General features: G+C 37.9%; 1 protein-coding gene across 4 annotated transcripts in view; it reads left to right on the plus strand.

Annotated features, from left to right (window-relative positions):
* RRP41 (3'-5'-exoribonuclease family protein) overlaps positions 1–19305 on the plus strand; it is a 196411-nt gene that overhangs the window by 124301 nt on the left and 52805 nt on the right. For all 4 annotated transcript variants that reach the window (XM_089832721.1, XM_089832727.1, XM_089832736.1 and 1 more), the window contains 3 exons: positions 6054–6090; positions 6284–6400; positions 6512–6597. In XM_089832721.1, coding sequence (XP_089688847.1) covers positions 6054–6090; positions 6284–6400; positions 6512–6597 — 240 coding nt within the window. The remainder of the gene's footprint in view (positions 1–6053; positions 6091–6283; positions 6401–6511; positions 6598–19305) is intronic.

Raw genomic sequence — 19305 nt, forward strand, 5'->3', positions numbered from 1 at the left:
GGCCCAAATTTTTTTTTTCAAGGCGATGCCCAGAACCCCAAAAAAATTATGGAGTCTGTACAGTACTTTCTTGATCAGTCACCACAATCTAACAGTGGTTCCATAGATGTATCCTGTTTCAAGTAGCTAGATCCTCTACTCATCTGCCCAGTGATGGTGATGCTCCTACCTAATTCTTTTCTGACAATGCTTCCACCCCCTTCGACATGTTTCCTGCAGTTAAATTATATTATCATAATGAATTATTTAATTATAATTAATCATAATGGTTAACCATCTTCTCAATTCCATGAATTCGTGATTAACGATCAACTAGCATGTTATCTTCACTTGAAATCATAACGACTACCTATCTTACCATTGCGCCAGACTATGACAAATTAAACTGCCAACTGACTTCATGTGAACCTCAACAGCTATGTTTCAAATTAGGTCAAAAATTGGGATGTAACAAGAAAGAAATATATTTGGTATTCATGGAACTTAGAGGTTATTCATCTATGTTGCCATCAATGCCAAAGGGGGAGATTGTTAGCATGAATGCTAATGGTATTTCTATGGGGTAGTAGCATAGCATTGCAAAAGGCTTGATTTAGTGTTTATGTGTTGCGTTCATGACTGAGTTTGTCATTGAGGTCAACATACACCTTATTTTGTAAAGATTTCTAGAATAGCAGAGGTAGATGCATTTGGTGCGGTCAGCGGTCAATAGTCAATGCTTAATGGTCAATGATTTGGATTATGCACACTTAAGCATATATTCAATGATGTTTGTAGATGGTACAACTAAGTGTGCAAAACAAAATATGCAGTTATGACAAAGTTATGCGATGTTTTTTGGAGGTTGCTTTCAAAGCGAGTTTTTGGAAAGTGGGTATTGGTAAATCAGTCGTATCTTTTGGTTGAGATGGATTTTAGTTAAGTATGTTCAGAAGATAGTTAGAGACATTAAAGAGGTTGTGTTCTAGATGACGAAATTAGATATGTAGTTTGAGCTGACCTATTGAAGACTGTTCAACATGTTGTTTCTTGTGAGCCGACTATTGATAAAATCATTGTGAAAGGAGTATAATTGTAATGCAACGTGTAATGTAATATCTTAAAGATGTCCTATATTATTCATTGTAAATTGAGAAAGCCTCAAGGCGGATTCAATACTTGTTTTAGGACTTCGTATAAAGGAAAGGTCATTTACTTGTGGATTGGTATCCGGTGCAAATGGTTATTGTACACACGAGCTTGAATGTGAATATCTATTTGATCAGAGCAGAGATTGATATTGAAGGATGTGCTATGAGCTTAAAACGAACTATATTGGCAAATAAATTGTTGTTTAGTCAGTTCAGAATTTGATGATTATCTTGAAGATTGTCTAGTGAAGATTGTTTGAGGCTATTTGGATGGTGGGTTCAGTTATCCTTCAACTCATAGCAGGGTCGACACAACCCCTAATAGAGTTAGAATCTTCTAACAATAATTCAAAGTCTCCTAACAGGGACTCATATGTACTAGTTGTATTTCATTGACTCCTAACAAAGTCTATCATTTCACAAGGAACTTTTATATTAATGAAACAAACAATGCAATTATATAAAACTAATTAATTGTAGTATATAATAAATAACAAAAACTAAGTATCTTCGTGTATAGAGAGAGATAGTCATGATAGTACTCTCAATGGTTAGATGAAATAGAAGGAGAATTGAAAGATCTAAGTGAAATTAATAAAATGACTTAGATGTAATGCTCCAATAAATAGGATGATTTATTAATATTGTAATGAGACACAGTAATTAAGATAATTAACACCGTATGATATAATAAATAACTGATTAAATGACCCACATGTTGAATAGGTCTTCATCATAATTATATAATCTAATATTTCAAATAAGTTATTATGAATGTCATAAAAGCTTATGAGTTTGTTTGAATGGTAGTAGGTGTCAAATCACATATCTTGTTATCATAATATAATATAAATATTTATCATATATTATTATGATAGCATATTAAAATAAAATTACTTGATATGAAATATCATAATATTTATATATTAAACTTAAAACATAACATATATAACATTTAGTAACCAAGAGTCACAAATAGGTGGAAAGTGACCCTTCCTCGACATATATAAGCAAATCAAAATTGAATATGGGAGGGGCATTGAAGGGTGTCAATGGAATAATGGAGGAAAAACCATCATTTCCTTTCTTTGCCATGTAATAAGACCAGATGGTTAGAGGGATGGGATTGGGAATTACAAATAAAGGACAATAGAATAGATAATTTGACTATTGAAACACGATAGACCAAGGAGCTACAACAAAACATAATATCTAAAGGAGAAAAAAAAAGGGAAATCCAATTAGTGATAGTTATAACCCAAACAACAATCACACGATACAAAATTTCACGATATAATATCAAATCTTCAAATTATTAATAGGGAATCAATATTAATATGAATATATGGAGAAAAAACATAGGGAATGAAAATGACGGTAAAGGGAAGGATAACCAGGTCAACATATATACATATGGTCAGTAAACAGTAAGGGAAAACAACTAACATATTGTCGGAACATAATTGAGGAAAATCCAAGCTTAGTCAACGACAAGGGAAGGCATTCGTTATCACTCGGGAGAGTAAATTGAGCAAGGAAAAGACAAATTAGTCTTAGCCAAGATATTCAAATATTGATAAGGAGGAAGATAGAATTGTTAGCATGAGTGCTAATGGTATTTCTATGGGGGAGTATCATAACATTGCTGGAGACATGATTCAATGCTTATGTGCTGCATTCATGACAAAGTTTGTCATTGATGTCAACATACACCTTATTCTGTGAATATTTCCAAAATAGAAGAGGTAGATGCATTTGGCATGATCAATGGCCAACAAATTGGGTAATGTGCACTTAAGGATATATTCAGTGATGTGTGTAGATGTTGCATCTAATTGCGCAGAAATAAATATGCAGCTATGACAGAGTTATGTGATGTTTTTTTGAGGTTTCTTTTGGAAAAAGTTTCTGGAAATCCGGTATTGGTCAATCAGTTGTATCTTTTGGCTTAGATGGAATTCGGTTAAGCACATTTAGAGGATGGTCAGAGACATGTTGAAGATGCTATGTTCTAGACAACGAAATTAGAAATGCAATTTGAGCTGACTTATTGAAGACAGTTTAATGTGTTGTTTCCTATGAGCAAACTATTGATAGAATCATTGTGAAAAGAGTTTAATTGTAAAGTAACGTGTAAAGTAATATGTTAAAGATGTCCTATAATATGCATTTTAAAGAGATAAAGCCTCAAGACCGACTCAATATGTGATGTTCCAATTCTCGTAATTGAAGGTGTTGCTCCACTATATCCCAATTCCTTCAGTATTAGGTGGTCAGCAAGTGTGTACGAAAGAGAGGGATCAAATTGAAGGCCTGGAGGGAGCTGTACGGTGGCAAAACAAGAGGCTGTACGATGAGTAGTGAGGATGGGTTGTACAGTGAGTAGTGGAGATGGCCGTACGGGAGGGTGAAGATGATCGTATGGGAGAGGAAAATCAAAGGAGATAGTGTCGTACGGTGGCCACAAGGTAGGAGTCCGTACAATAGGAAAAGAAAGCTGTACGAATGGTGGATTATAGATATGGCTGTACGGTTGATGGTGCCATATGGTATGTTGGAGCACAAGGCCGTATTGTGTGATAGAGCACAGGGCTGTACGGTATGCTAGAGCACAGGGCGGTTCGGAAGGGTAGGGATACAGTATAGAATATGCACTTCGTAATGTGGAAGGTGGATGGTGTACCGACGGAGGAGGAATACTTAGTCATGCAATCATAAGCTTATAGATCGAATTCATCAAATAAAGGTACACAAGAATGGAGATTGAATACACATAACCTTCAATTAATATTTTCCAAAAATGGTGCTCTGATTTGCTTGATCCGAGTGGAGTATTACATGCGACGGATTGGGGTGAGGGTTGAATCCCACTGAAACCGAACAAACCAAGTAGGGGAGATGTTTCACTTCCGAAATGGTGAACAACAGAGAATCCCAACGGGAATTCCCAGTACAAAGAAATATAATTGATATTGCATACCTATGACTACCCACATGCCCTGCTTAAATACTCGTCGAGTAAACCTTCCGAGGGTGTACAAAGATAGCCGACGACCACACCTACCTACTGAAACAATTAAAAATGGGTCCGAGATATATTCAATCAAATGGCCCATTAACAAAGTTTAATTAAATATATTTATTTTATGACGAGGATATTACACAATACTTGTTTTAGGACTTCATATAAAACGAAAGGTCATTTCCTTGTGGATTGGTATCGATTGCGGATGGTAATTGTGTATGTGAGCTTTAATGAGAGTATCTATTTGATCAAATCAAAGATTGATGTCGAAGGATATACCTTAAGCTTCAAAGGAACTGTATTGGCAAAGAAGTCGTTGTTTAGTTAGTTCACAAATTGGATAGATTATGCTGAAGATTGTCTAGTGAAGACTATCTAAGGCTATTTGGACAGTGGGTTTAGTTGTCCTCCTTTCAACTCCTAATAGGGTTGACACAACTCTTAAATAGAGCTGAAATCTTCTAACAAGGATTCATAGTCTCCTAATAGGAACTCGTATGTACTGATTGTATTTCATTGGCTCCTAACAGTGTCTATCCTTTCACAAGGAACTTTTATATTAGTGCAACATCTTGTGGGCGTCACCCTTACCGGGATTTTCCCTTTGATCAAGGATTTCCCTAGTTAACATATCTAGTGTTATTGTGCATGGTTATCTTTCTATGGTGGTTGCATCAATTGCTTGCATGTTTCAGAATTCATAAAGATGTTGAGAGTTGTTTTAAGTGTATACCTGATTCACCCCTCAGTTATCTTGGTGGACTTTACTTTCAACATAAGAAGTGAATAAATTACACAATCACCATAAAAGAAAAAGTCATTATTTAACTAATTACCAATATTTATGACTGAATTTGTAAGCAATTCTTATGGAGTAGTTCAAAAGTGAGAAGAGACTTATACAGAAAATCTGAAACAACAATTGCATGGTCACCATGAACACCATTGAGAAATGCACATATTTTGTATCTCCATACTAGAACAACTATAAGCAATCAATAGGAGCTTATGGCACGATCAAGTCTTGCAGTATAATCTATACGAGTAGGGGAATTACATCAGTAGATTGCATCTTATAAACCTTGTCTAGATTATAGCAATACAAGAAGTGTGTGGCTTGAACTTTCTAAGAATTATTAAGGGTGAAGCATAAGCTATCTCAATTACCATCGATAGAAATTTATTAAGGGTAATATGCTATCACTAAAGTCATTGAGTAGAAAGAAGGTTATTTTAATCAAAATTGAAGAAGTCAGTCCCAAAACCCAGAGTTCTGGACCATGGGACATTACAGCTAAGCTGCTTTAGTATGAACTTATTTTTTGCAGCATATCTTTACACGTATTTAATTTTTAAAAAAAGTAAAATTCTTGTATGGATGAACCCAAAGCAAACCCAAACCCAGCCCAAAAATATTTTAAGCAAATGTCGAACCCGAATCTCAAACCTGCAGATGTACCGGAATCTGAACTGGCAACTTAGTTTTAAGTGGCTAGGTTTTGCATGCATGGGAGCATCATTATGGTAGAAGCTTTTGTTAGGTTGAAGAATTATAATCCTTTTGTGGTTGAATTTTTTTATATTTTTCACCTCTATGAATATTTTTACAAAGGTTTACTGTCTGTTGCCAACTACTTCTCTGCTCCCTTTTTCTCATCTATTCAATTTTATTTTTAATGATTGGATTCCCTATGCAAGTGGTCTGACATATGATGAGTTGGAGGCTCTTTAGTACATTTTTAGCCTGATTAGTTTGCTCGAGAAGCAAAACTGTATTTTATGACATTTTTACCTAATTACTTTTGCATAAGAATTAAACTATGGTTAATGCTATGGTTATCTGTAATTATTTTTTTTTGGAAGTTGGAACATTAACTTTCTTTCTTCTATTGTTGCAGATAGACATATTTGTTCAAGTTCTTCAAGCAGATGGAGGTAACAATAAATTTTGGTTCAAGTAGTTAAAGAAGATCTTTGGCTTTGTGTTGTACTGTAACCATAAGACAGACTAGCTGTTTTGATTTCTTTCTTGTAGAAATAATTTCATGGATTCTTTTTGGCTGTGATATCTTTTTATTAATGTGAGCAAGCAACCTCTACTGACTATTGGCTATTATTTTGTCTTAAGGAACAAGATCTGCATGTATCAATGCAGCAACTTTGGCTCTTGCTGATGCTGGCATCCCCATGTGTGATTTGATCACTTCCTGTGCTGCTGGGTACCTTAATAGTACACCTTTGCTGGGTACCTGCTTTATTTCAATGTTGTTAAGTTCAATTGTTGGTTACTAGCTAGCCTGTGGAATCAATATACCCAACGTATATCAGCTTATATGTTGATTATGCTAATGAACAGACATGAACTATGTTGAAGATAGTGCAGGGGGTCCTGATGTGACAGTGGGGCTCATGGCAAAAACAGAAAAAGTGACACTTCTTCAGGTAGTAAGATACATGTTCTCTTTTATTTTTAATAATTAAATAGAGTGTCTGCAAAATTTTATCCTGGCCTGTGTGAATGGATTTGCAGCTCCATTTTCAGGTATTGGGGAACACCGGTTTTATGTTTTTCTACAATAAGAAGACAAAAGAACAACTACTAGAGAAAGTATTTAGTCCGATGGCATATAATCAAAGGCATGGTGATCATTTTATATCAGTAGCTTTGTTACCCATATTAACATAAGAATGATCATGTTTGGAATCAGTTCTGTCAAATTGAGGAGTATTGCCCTTGCTATGCCCAAATTTCATTGGAAGGACAGTTTTCTGTGCATTTTATATCAACAAATTTTATTCAAGTCTAAATTCCAAAAAGCTGATTTGTGAAATTTTAGTATAGGTGTCTTCTTGTCCTTGGATAGACTCCATGTTCACAAGTTTCACAAAAATAATTGTTAAAGCTTTTTATAAGCAACCACTGTTCTTCTTTGGTGACCATAATATTTGTAAAAGACATTTTTTTTTGATGATCTGCAATTTTTTTATATTCAAATGATAAAATATGGTATCATGGCTAATTGATCTCTAGTTTCTGTGATGACCTGTACCTACAATTCCCCTAAAAATTGATATGTTGCCACTGGAATGCTTGTACGGATGTCAGGAGGAGTGTTTGGACCAGGCTGAAGGCCGTACAGTGCAGGCCGTACGGTGTGATTATGAATACAAAAAATGGCGTACAATGGAAGAGATGATGCAAGGCCATATGGTGAAGTTAAAATGATTTGCAAGGGGTCGTCGTACGGTAGGAACTATGGGTCTGTAGGTGAGCCTATGGAGGCCATACGGATGGTTGGGAGAAGGTACGGCTTAGCTTGGAGGCTGTACGGTGAATAATGTAGAGTGTTGTGAGAGATGGAGGAGGTATGGACAAGAATGATTCTGATCTGCACTTTAAACTATTAATTCCGAATTCATTAGACAATACCAAACAAGAATAGAGATCCGAACACAAACGATCTGCAATTATTAATTGCTAAAAGATGATGCTCCGACTTGCCAAATCTGAGGGAAGTGTTACAGGCAACGGAATAGGGTGAGAGTTGAATCCCACCGAAATCAGACAAACCAAATAGGGAAGATCTTTCACTTCCGAAATGGCAAACGACAGAGAACTCCAACAAGAATTTGCAATACAAAGAAATAATCTAAATTGCATACCTAATGACTACCTACAAGCTGTGCTTAAATACCAGTCGGGGAAAACTTTTCGAGGGTGTACAAAGATAGCCGATGGCGACACAAACTATGGAAACAAAACAAAAATGGGTCCGAGATATATTAAATCAATTGGCCCATTAACAATATAGTTTGATTAATGATTTATTTTATAATGGAAATATTACAGTCCTCCCATCCCAAATTTTGCTTGTCAAGCAATTGCAATGCCGGGTGCTGAACAATGTGCTCGCCCTCCCATGTCACGTCGTCCAATGACAAGTGTTTCCAAAGCACCAAATATTCCTTCACCGTGCGATTCCGTAGGGTCTTCTCACGTACTTCGATGATCTCGGTTGGTTACAATATGAGCTTTCCTTTTTCATTGAGTGGCGGAGGGTCTGTGGCTATTGTGACGTTCTGCCCCACGGCCTTCTATAGGCATGAAACATAAAAGACATTATGAATACAGCTCCCTTTCGACAATTTCAGCTTGTAGGCAACTTCACCAATGCGACGGACTACACGATAGGGGCCATAAAATCGTGGCTTGAGTTTATTTTTTCCCTTTTCCTTCAATGAGGACTGTCAATATGGCTAGGGCCTAAGATAGACCAAGTCTCCTAATTTGAAACTCCTCTCAATTCGGTGTCTGTTGGTGTACATTTTCTGTTGATTTTGTGCTTGTTGTAAGTTTTCCTTCAGGCATCTAAGGATGTCTTGTCCCTCCTGAAGCTAGTCCCTCGCCCTCGGTGCACGACTGTCACCTAGAATTGTATCAATAAAGGAAAGGGGTTCGTACCGGTAAAGAGCTTTGAATGGTGCCATTCCAATGGACATGTGGTAAGTGGTATTGTAACAATATTCTCCTAGGTGTATCCATTTCACCCACGCCCATTGTTGTGCCGAAACGTAGTTTCGAAGGTAACTTTCGAGCCACTTGTTCACAATCTCCGTTTGTTCGTCTGTCTGAGGGTGGTAATTAGCAAAGTAACAAGAATCATAATCAGATTGGACTCGACAAGGCCAAATCGAATTGTGAATCGGCCATGAATCATAATCAAATTGCCCACGAATCAGCAAATTTAAAACCCCCTTGAAATTTAGTGAACAACTTATTTCGTAAATCCTTTATTGCTGATTCGATTCACCGATTCACAAAAAATTGTTTGGCTTGAATCAAATTGCCGAATCGCGTGAATCCCATGAATTGTCGTGATTCTTGGAACTATGGTAATTAGTACTTGCTAACCGAAATAGTTTCGTCTAGAAGATACTGATGGATCTGCCATCTTGATCACTAACAATGTTTCGAGGTAACCCGGTTCTGTCTAGAAGATAATGATGAATCTGCCATCCTGATCACTGACAATGTTTCGAGGTAATCGTGCAGATGAAAGACTTCTCTAAAAAACAGATCGACAACTTGTGCGGCTTGACTATCTGAGAGGATGGTGAAGAAATGTGCATACTTTGTTAATCTGTCAACCACCATGAAGATACAATCTTCTTCGTTCACCTTGGGAAGTCCAGTTATGAAATCCATCGAGATACTTTCCCACTTATATTCTGGAATGGGTAGAGGTTGTAGTAACTCGGCAGGTAGAGTATGTTTCAGATTTGTTTTGCTGGTAGACCACACACTCTTACATATTGCAATATGTCTCCTTTAAGTCCTTTCCATGAAAACCTCTCCCTGAGATGTCTTTACGTTTTGAGAAAGCCTAGGTGACCTGCCAATGGTGAGTAGTGTACCTTCTAGATTTTATGCTTCAATTTGGATTCCGGCACTGCAAATATCCAATTCTTATAGCAAATGATGTCATCCACCACTTTGTACTGATCATCCTGGGTGTTGCCATCCATTAGCTCATAGGCGAAGGTGTTTTTGGAATATTCTACCAACAAATGTGCTTTCCAGTTGGCTGAAATTTGGGTTAGTAAGCAAATGGTGGGTTTCCTGGACAAGGCATTTGCAACCACATTGTTCTTTCCTTTCACATATTCAATGTCAAAATCAAAAGCCTGAACCTTGCTTACCCATTTTTGTTGCCTCTCGTTCAAATCTTGTTGCTCCAAAAAATATCTCAAACTATTGTGATCCATACAAATGACAAACTTGGCATCTACTAGATACTGTCGGAACTTGGTTAGTGTATGTACGACAACCAACATCTCTTTGTCGTAGATGGAATACAAGCGTTCTGATTGCGTAAGCTTTTTGCTCTCATAGGCTATGGGGTGTCTATCTTGCATCAGTACTGCACCAATGCCTTCTCCGAATGCGTTGCACTCCATAATGAACAGTTGAGTAAAATCAAGTAAAGCTAGCGCGGGACAAGTGCTCATTGCTTCCTTTAGCTTATCAAAGATGAGTTGTGCCCTTTCATTCTACTAGAATTGCCGCTTTCTTGTCAGATCTATTGGTGGTGTGCTAAGCTCAGAGAACCCTTTTACAAACCTTCGGTAATAACTACATAGTCAAAAAATCCTTGCAACTGCGTGAGTGATTTTGGGGGAGGCCAATCAAGGGTAGCCTGAATCTTCTCATGATGAACTTGAATGCGATATTTACTGACCACATGTCTTAGGTACAAAATTTCTATCATATCGAATTCACACTTGGATTGCTTGGCGAACAAAGACTGATCCTTCATGATCCTTAGGACTTCATCTAGATGTTTCAGGTGCTCTTCTCGTTCTTGCTATAACTAAGAATGTCATCGCAAATTCCTAGTAAGTACTTACGCAGTTGTTTGTTGAAGATGCAATTCATGCATGATTGGAACGTAGCAAGTGCATTCATTAATCCGAACGGGATGACCAAGAACTCATAATGCCTGTAGTGACAACAAAAGGCCACCTTTTCCATGTCTTCCTCCCTAATGCGGATCTGATGGTATCTAGAGCGAAGATCTATTTTTGAAAAATAGACCATGCCATGCCATTCATCCAACAACTTACTTATCCTTGGAATGGGATATCTATTCTTTATTGTTTTTTGTTCAGGGCACGGTAGTCCACACACATGCACATCGTCCCATCCTTGTTGACCAATACCATTGACGATGTGAAAGGGCTAGAATTGGGACGAATCCATCTTTTCTCTAGCAGTTCCTGAATCGTCTTTTCGATCTCATCTTTGAATTTCTTGTTATGGCGGTGCGGTGTGGTTATGACCGGCTGGGCTCCTGCTTCCAACTTGATAGTATGTTCAAACCCTTGATGCGGTTTGCTAGGAGGAATGCCTATAAAAACTTTATCATGGTTGCTCAAAATCTTTTGGAGATCATCATCCTGGAGAGGTGTTTGTTGCCCTTTTATAGGTTCTACTGAAACAAAACAATGTGCAGCCTAAGCAATGTCATCACACCAAAAAATTGCCTCCATTCGATGTGCAAAAACTTCCTTCAGACCCTCATTTGCCATTTTGCAGAGAACAACCTTTCCATCGACAACAAAAGTGAAATCCATCTGTTTGAAGCTCTAAGTGTATTCATTTAGTGTCTCCATCCATTGTATACCCAAAATAACCTCCATGTCGTCAAGGTCTACTATGAAGAAATCTTTGGTCACCCTGTGATTTGCCATTGTGATACTTAGTTGAGGAACAAGGTGTGTACAAGGCAGAAAAGTCCCTCTAGCAACCTTGACCTGAAATCCTACGTGTGTCTTCGTAGGTAGACCTCTTCGCTTCACCAGAGATGAGTTTATGAAGTTTAGAGTGGCTCGGCTATCGAGCATCACCATAACCCTTTGTCCTTGAAGGGTTCCCCGTATACGAAATACTGTGCACCTTGGGCTACCGACAAGAGCGATAGTTCCTCTGCGCCATACCAATGCTACAATTCTTTCCGTACGGTTCAAACTAACCATGTTGGTGTTGTTGTGATGTTGGTTGTCTTCGACAGGTATTTCTTCTTGTTCGTCTTCATCATCGGACATGACCTCAATGTAATGGATCTTCCCTTTTCTGAGGCATTTGTGGCCAGGTTCCCCAAGGTCCCTTGCAATTGAAACATAGTTTCTTCCTTCAGAGCTCCTATTTGGTGGCTTCGTCCAATGACGGCTTCTTGGGTGGAGGTTTATTATCTCTGTCCCTTGGAAACACCGGCGGTTTGGAATGTGAGTAACTTTGTGAGGATGATGCTGATGATGATGCCATACTTCGTGCCTTCTTAATAGCCTTTGACAAGGTGGCAAGATCGAACCCCTTTACCCAACCTTTTAGTGGTTTTGTCAGTCCGTACATGAGCACTATTTGTCTTTTTTTAGAAATGTTCGTAACCAAAACAGAGAGTTTCTGAAATTCTGCAATATACTGGTCGACCAATCTAGTTTGTCTTAGCTGTGCCAAATTTTTGAAATTGAGTTCTAGAGCTTTACCATCAAATCAATCTATCAATCTCTCAGTGAATTGTACATAGGTATTTATTTGATTATGCCCCAGTGTGATGGTGCCTTGATGCCACCATTCATGCGCAACTCCCTCCAAGTGTAATGCTGCAAATTTAATTGCTTCTTCTAGAATGGGATTAAGCTGGAAGTAAGTATTGACCTTGATTACTCATGTTTGCTCAAATATGGATCTGGATCCGTCAAATGGAGACAAATTTACTTTACTCAACTTCCTCCTGAGATCATCATTAAAATATCATCTATTTCCACCTCTCGAATATCTCATCCTCATATCTGCATAATCTTTGTAGGATGTATCTTCCTCAAAATTTGCATTCTTCCAATCTTCTCTTAGCTGTTCTTGCATTTCTTCAAAGGTTGGGTGCTTCCCTCCTACTAGTGTCTCCATCCATGGGGGAAAAGACGGAATAGAAGGTCGATAGCATGCTAGATGGAGGTTTTCTTTACCTGACACTGAGTCCGCGCTGTGACCATTTTGTTCTCCAGATATTTTATTGTCTGCCAATTTCTTGAGTCTCTTCCATGAGTTGTTGAGTATCATGCATCTGTGCTTGATTCTTCGCAAGTTGTCTCAGTAGTGCCACGAGTTCGGCAACTGTGGGTTCCAGTTTGGCGGCCATTATATCAACGGAATGGGTTCTTCTTCTCTTTCGGCAATAAACTCTCATTCATTGTCCACAGTCTAGCATGATCGAAGCTTTGATACCACCATGATGACCCATACGTACAACTCTCCTAAAAATTGATATGTTGCCACCGGAATGCTTGTATGGATGTCAAGAGTGTACAAACCATGCCGAAGGCCATACGGTGCAGGCCATATGGTGTGATTATGGATACCAAAAATGGCATACAGTGGAAGAGATGATGCAAGGCTGTACAATGAAGTTAAAATGATTTGTAGGGGGTGGTCATATGGTAGGAACTATTGGTCCGTATGGCGAGTTCATGGAGGCTGTATGGTGAGCCTATGGAGGCCGTACGGTTGGGTATATGGAGGCCTTACAGATGGTTGGGAGAAGGTACAACTTAACTTGGAGGCCGTATAATGAATAATGCAATGTTGTGAGAGATGGAGGAGGTATAGACAAGAATGATTTTGATCTGCACTTTAAACTATTGATTCCGAATTCATTAGACAATACCAAACAAGAATAGAGATCCGAACAAAAGTATACTTCAATTATTAATTGCTGAAAGATGATGCTTTGACTTGCCAGATCCGAGAGAAGTGTTATAGGCGATGGTATACAGTGAGGGTTGAATCCCGCCAAAATCAGACAAACCAAATAGGGAAGGTCTTTCACATCCGAAATGGCGAACGACAGAGAACTCCAACAGGAATTCACAGTTAAAGAAATAATCCAAATTGCATACCTAATTACTATCTACAAGCCATGCTTAAATACCCATTGGGGAAAACTTTCCGAGGGTGTAAAAAGAGAGCCGATGACGACACAAACTATGGAAACAAAACAAAAATGGGTCCGAGATATATTAAATCAATCAACCCATTAACAATAGTTTGATTAATGATTTATTTTATTACGGGAATATTACAGTTTCCATGCAACATATGTTGTCATGGACACCATACAAGCTATTATTGAGTTGAAGTTCCATGTAAGCCTAAAAGCCTCATAGAAGCTTTCTATTTTGATTATTTTGTGCTAACCTAATTCCTTTTTTTGTCTTATCCACCTTATTCTTTACATGCCCTTTGTTATTTGTATATTGTCGGTTTCCTAACAATCTAGCCTCCCACAACCCACATAACTTTCATTTCATAGTCAGCCCCTTGCTCCCCTATGAATTCTGATTGATTTTTCCTATATTCTTCTTTTTAGCATTCTAGAATCCATATATACTCATAACTTTGATTTTCTTGCATAAGTCTCACAAAAACATTATGTATGAACTTCTGTCTACATCTATAATTTACAACATCTTCCATTTTAACACCTTGCTCAGAGGATATACATGAGTATGAAAGATCTCGAAATAATAGGTTATTTAATATTTGTTAATTGTGTATTATGACCTACCAAGAATAGAATAAAATATTGAGATATCCTCGTTTCTTGATCAAAATCATGTGTGTGCCAAGATTGCAAAATATCATACAATTGACTTCAAGGATCCTTTTTTGTTAGTTCTTGACTATGCATAAGCATAATGGTTAATGTGAGATGTTGGTATCTCTGGGGGCCTTATATTATTTTCCTCAAGTCAACTTCAAACAATATTGGCTATGGGACCTTTCAGATGATATAGCAATCAAAGTACCTTTAGGGGTTTTTCATGGTATGCAAAAAGTAAATGGTAGTAGGTTTGAGGGACTCTATTCTATTCCTAGGAACGTGAAAGATGAATACTACTATGATGAAATATATCAAACTTTGCTTTGTCAAATTCAACTACACAAAGTTGGTGCAATCTTCTAGGGTTATGCAAATAGTTTTCATATCCCAATGAATACCATCAAAACAAACAATGTGCATCAAATATAGAAGTAAGACATCCACATGATAGCTTATATCAGACCTTACATTGTGCTTAAGAATCACCTAAGACAAAAGGTATGAGCAAGACAATTCCCCAATAACACTATTATAAATCGCATTCATCTAAGTACGTGAAAACAAATTTACTTTAAGGGAACAAAGAGAAAATGCAAGCACCAAAACATCAATATAAAGGAACTACCAAACTTCAATGACAACTTTATTATCTTGGTAGCTCATAAGCAATAATCTCCAAATTCTGTCCACAAATGAGAAATGAGGGCTCTACATAGGTCTCAAACTATAATGAGTGGCTTGGACGAAACAAAACCAATGACCTAGATTTTGCTACCTCAACCTTATTAGGGTTAGGGTAAGGAAAGAGAATCTACAATTCATAGGAGGGTCCAAATGAGAAAGTGGTAATAAGTGTCCACAGTGTATGCCCATTAAATAGGAGAGTGAGGTGAAATAAATGCTCACTACGCATTAAATGCTATGCCTTCCCACAATAGCCTATCCTTGATTTTGTTCTTTAAATGCTTGGAATTGGGACATTACTATCTCCATTTCATCCACATTGACACTCGGTGTTGTTTCTTATTTGAATTCTAGAATGGTAATATCCCTTTCACATCTGCTAAAACTTCTCTCCCACTCAAAATCTTGGGCGATGTACATGACATTTGAGAATATGGAAAAGTTCTTGAAGTCATCTCTTGAGGAATTTGATTGAAAGATCTCCTTTAGTTTGCGCTCCATGTTATCCGTAGTCATGCCTTTTTTTGGTCATTCTTTGTGTAAACAAGGCTACCATTGTGTTGAAGTTTCCTTTTGATTGTTTCCAATCAGTTTTCACAACCGAGTAAAATCCTTACTGAAACTTTCAAACATTTCTTTTGCCTATTAGAATAATCTTTATGTTTCTTTTTAATGCTCACTATTGTATCTTATTATATCTCTCTAAATATTAGAATGTTTCTAATATTTAAGTGTAGTCTAGAATAGAATGTTTCTATTCTATTTGAATCTTCTCTTTGTATATATAGATCATTTTGATCTCTGATTACTAAGTTAAGCATTTTACCATTTACATTTGTAAAATGGTATTAGAGCTAATACTTGAATTTTTTTGATTTTTTTTTATAAATAATTTCTTTGTGACATTATTTTCGTCAAATTTCTCTCAAACCCGCCTAGAGTTTTCGTCCTAGAGAAATTCCCGAACTCCGGGTTTGCAAATTGCATGGCATTAAAGGTCGATCTTTTGGTCCTTTTTTTTGGGGGCTGAACTTCTCTGCAACTTGCGGCTTTGCAACTAGACAATTTGCATTTTTTCTATGGTTGACCTGTGTGTTGCCTGGTTCATGGTTTGAGACTTGAGGCCTGCAAATCCTGTGATTGCTTGCCTACTCTACAAATCATCTGCCAAATCACGATTTCTCTACAATTCGTCTTCAAATTCGCCTATGAAAATTGCATTATTTTAAGGACGTTTTTCACTGTGTTTTTTCTCTGCCATTTGAGGAGTTAAATCTCCACTCTTTAGGGTAGTATCAACCTCTAGTCAAACTCTACAACAAAAATCGGCTTTTTCTTTTCAAGAAATTGCCATTTTTTTACAATTTCGACCTACAAGCCGTTGGTTAGGGTTTTGCTCGAAACCCTAATTTTTGGAGTTGGAAATTTTTCTAATCACATATTCTTGGTGGGTTTTTCGAGATCTCAAATGGGTCTTCATTAGTTTTTTATGGGTGCCTTGTTTTTCGTGCCTCAATTTTTGAGCTAGCAAATCTAGATTCCGACAACATATTATTTCTGGGTTTTTCGAGCTCTCTTTTAGGTACTTCTCCGATTTTTCTAGGTCTTTCATTTTCTCACCTCGAAGTTTGTGCCAACTGAGATATTCACATATTATGAGCATCAGAAGTCAGACTCAATTAAAAAGCAAGCCTATGCTGCCCAACACTCAGAGCAGAAAGAATCTATCTACCATGCCTTTATGGCCAACATACCTACAGATCGTGTGAAATCTTCTGCCTGGTACATAGATTCTAGTGCCTCCTAACATTTCACTCATAGGCATGATTGGTTTGTTGAATTCACTCCCTATTCTGACTCAGTAATCTTTAGAGGCGGCAAAGAATATAATATTGTTGGCAAGGGCAATGTTCAGATTCAGTCCGGAGGAAGAAAACTCATGTTCCTCAATGTATGTTATGTTCCTGGCATGAAACATAATCTTCTGTCTATTAGTCAGATTATGAAGCACTCTCCTCAGTCAGATGTCATTTTCTGTGGAAATAAGTGTTCAATTATTGATCGTGATTCTCGTACTACACTTGCTATTGGTCTTGGGGATCATGGTATTTATAGGCGATTCCCTTGAGCATGCCTTTATCGCAAAATCATCCGCTCTCAGCAGCCTCTAGCATCAGCAATACGGCACAACTTGTTCAGGATAATTTAGTCCATGGCCTACCTGATATCCAGACCTAGAACCATTGTGTTTGCGGAGCTTGCCAAGTAGGGAAGCAACATAGGACACCATTTAAGGATGGTGAATCATGGTGGGCATCTAAAGTACTCCAGCTGGTCCACGCTGATGTATGTGGTACTTCTTACTCTTAATGGGAATAGGTACTTCTTACTCTTTGTGGATGATTTTAGTTGCAAAATGTGGGTATATTTTCTTAAGCAAAAATCAGATGCTTTTCTTGTATTTCAGCAGTTTAAAGCCCTAGTAGAAAAAAAGTCTAGTTCCCCCATCCATACTCTTAGGACTGATAATGGGGGGAATTATGTTCTTCTGCTTTCTCTGCCTTTTGTACTACTCATGGCATTAGAGGTCAGTTCACCACACCTCACACCCCTCAGCAAAACGGTGTTGTAGAGCATTGAAACCGTATCATCACAGAAACAGCTAGAGCTATGCTAGAACATAGAAATGTTCCAGAAAATATTGTGTAGAAGCAGTATCCACAGCTGTCTACCTTCTTAACCGGTCACCCACCCTTGCAATTAATCATAAGACTCCTAAGGAAGCCTGTTCTGGTCGCAAACCTAGGATCAACCATTTGAAAGTTTTTGGCTCTCTAGCAGATGTATGGATTCCTAATGGCAAATGCACTAAGTTGGATACCAAAAGCTAGAAACTCATGTTTATAGGATACAGTCACACACATAAGGCCTACAGACTAATTGATGTAAACACTGATCGTTTAATCTTCAGTCGTGATGTTGTGTTTGATGAGGAACTCAGACCATTTCAACTCTCTGCCTCCCTGCCACATTCCGAGATTCAATCTTCAACAATCTCTGACTTGGGTCCTATTTTATATGAGTCATCTGATGCTACTGATACACCACCTCAACGACCTTCAGATAATACAACTCTTGCTCCTCCTCGTCCAGCTATTTCTACAACATCTGATATTGGCTCCTCTACTCTTCGGCCAAAATGGTGGGCTCAAATGATTAGTGATCTTCGTCTTGATGAACTCATTGAGGGTAGAACCTCCAGAAATAAGAGCATTCAGCACAACACAGTTAATGTTGCTCTTATGGCCAACATCCACAGTGTCCCTGAGCCCTAGACATATGTAGAGGCCAAAGGAATTCCAGAATGGAAACAAGCAATGGATGCTAAGCTTTAGAGTCTTCAAAAGAATCACATTTGGGTTCTTTCATATCTCCCTCCTAGGAAGAAACCCATTAGCTGTAAATGGGTCTATAAGGTCAAGTACCATGCAGATGGTACCTTGGACAAATACAAAGCCAGACTTATTGCTCGAGGATTCACCCAGTGCGAAGGCATTGACATGAGGAGACCTTTGCTCCGATAGCCAAGATGAGCAATATTCACATTCTTCTTGCCATTGCAGCTCAATATGGTTGGAAAGTTCATCAGGATGGATGTGAAGAGTGCTTTTCTCAATGATGAATGATAGGAAGAAGTCTACATGACATAGCCCCCAAGTTTCAAGCTTGCCGGTTTAGAACCAAAAGTATGTAGACTCTAGAAGGCCCTCTATGGTTTCAAACAGGCCCCTCAGGCATGGTACATAAAGATTGATTAGTACTTGGTTGCTCAGGGATTTCAGCATAGCCCGTCAGATAGTAATTTGTATATTAAACACTCTGGTAATGATATTCTTTTTCTTGTTGTCTATGTGGATGATTTGATCATTACTAGGAGTTTAGAACATTTGATTTTAGAAATCAAACAGGATCTATGCAGAACTTTTGATATGACAGATCTCGGATTGCTTCATTATTGTTTAGGTATTGAGGTTTGGTAGACTGACAACAGTATTTTTTTGTCTCAGTCCAAGTATGCCAGAAATTTGTTTGACAGGTTTCGAATGTAGGATTGCAAACCTACATCCACTCCTTTGGAGACTGGTCTGAAATGGTCCACACAATCTGATTCTCCTCCTATAGATGAAATACTCTTCAGGCAACTAGTAGGTAGTCTCATCTACCTCATTACTACTAGACCTGATCTCAGTTTTGCAGCTAGCTACATCTCACGGTTCATGACGAACCCCAAGACTGATCATTGGAT

This window comes from Cupressus sempervirens, chromosome 1, assembly GCF_028749045.1.
Source record: "Cupressus sempervirens isolate cs-2001-9-10 chromosome 1, ASM2874904v1, whole genome shotgun sequence".
Classification (NCBI taxonomy): Eukaryota; Viridiplantae; Streptophyta; class Pinopsida; order Cupressales; family Cupressaceae; genus Cupressus; species Cupressus sempervirens.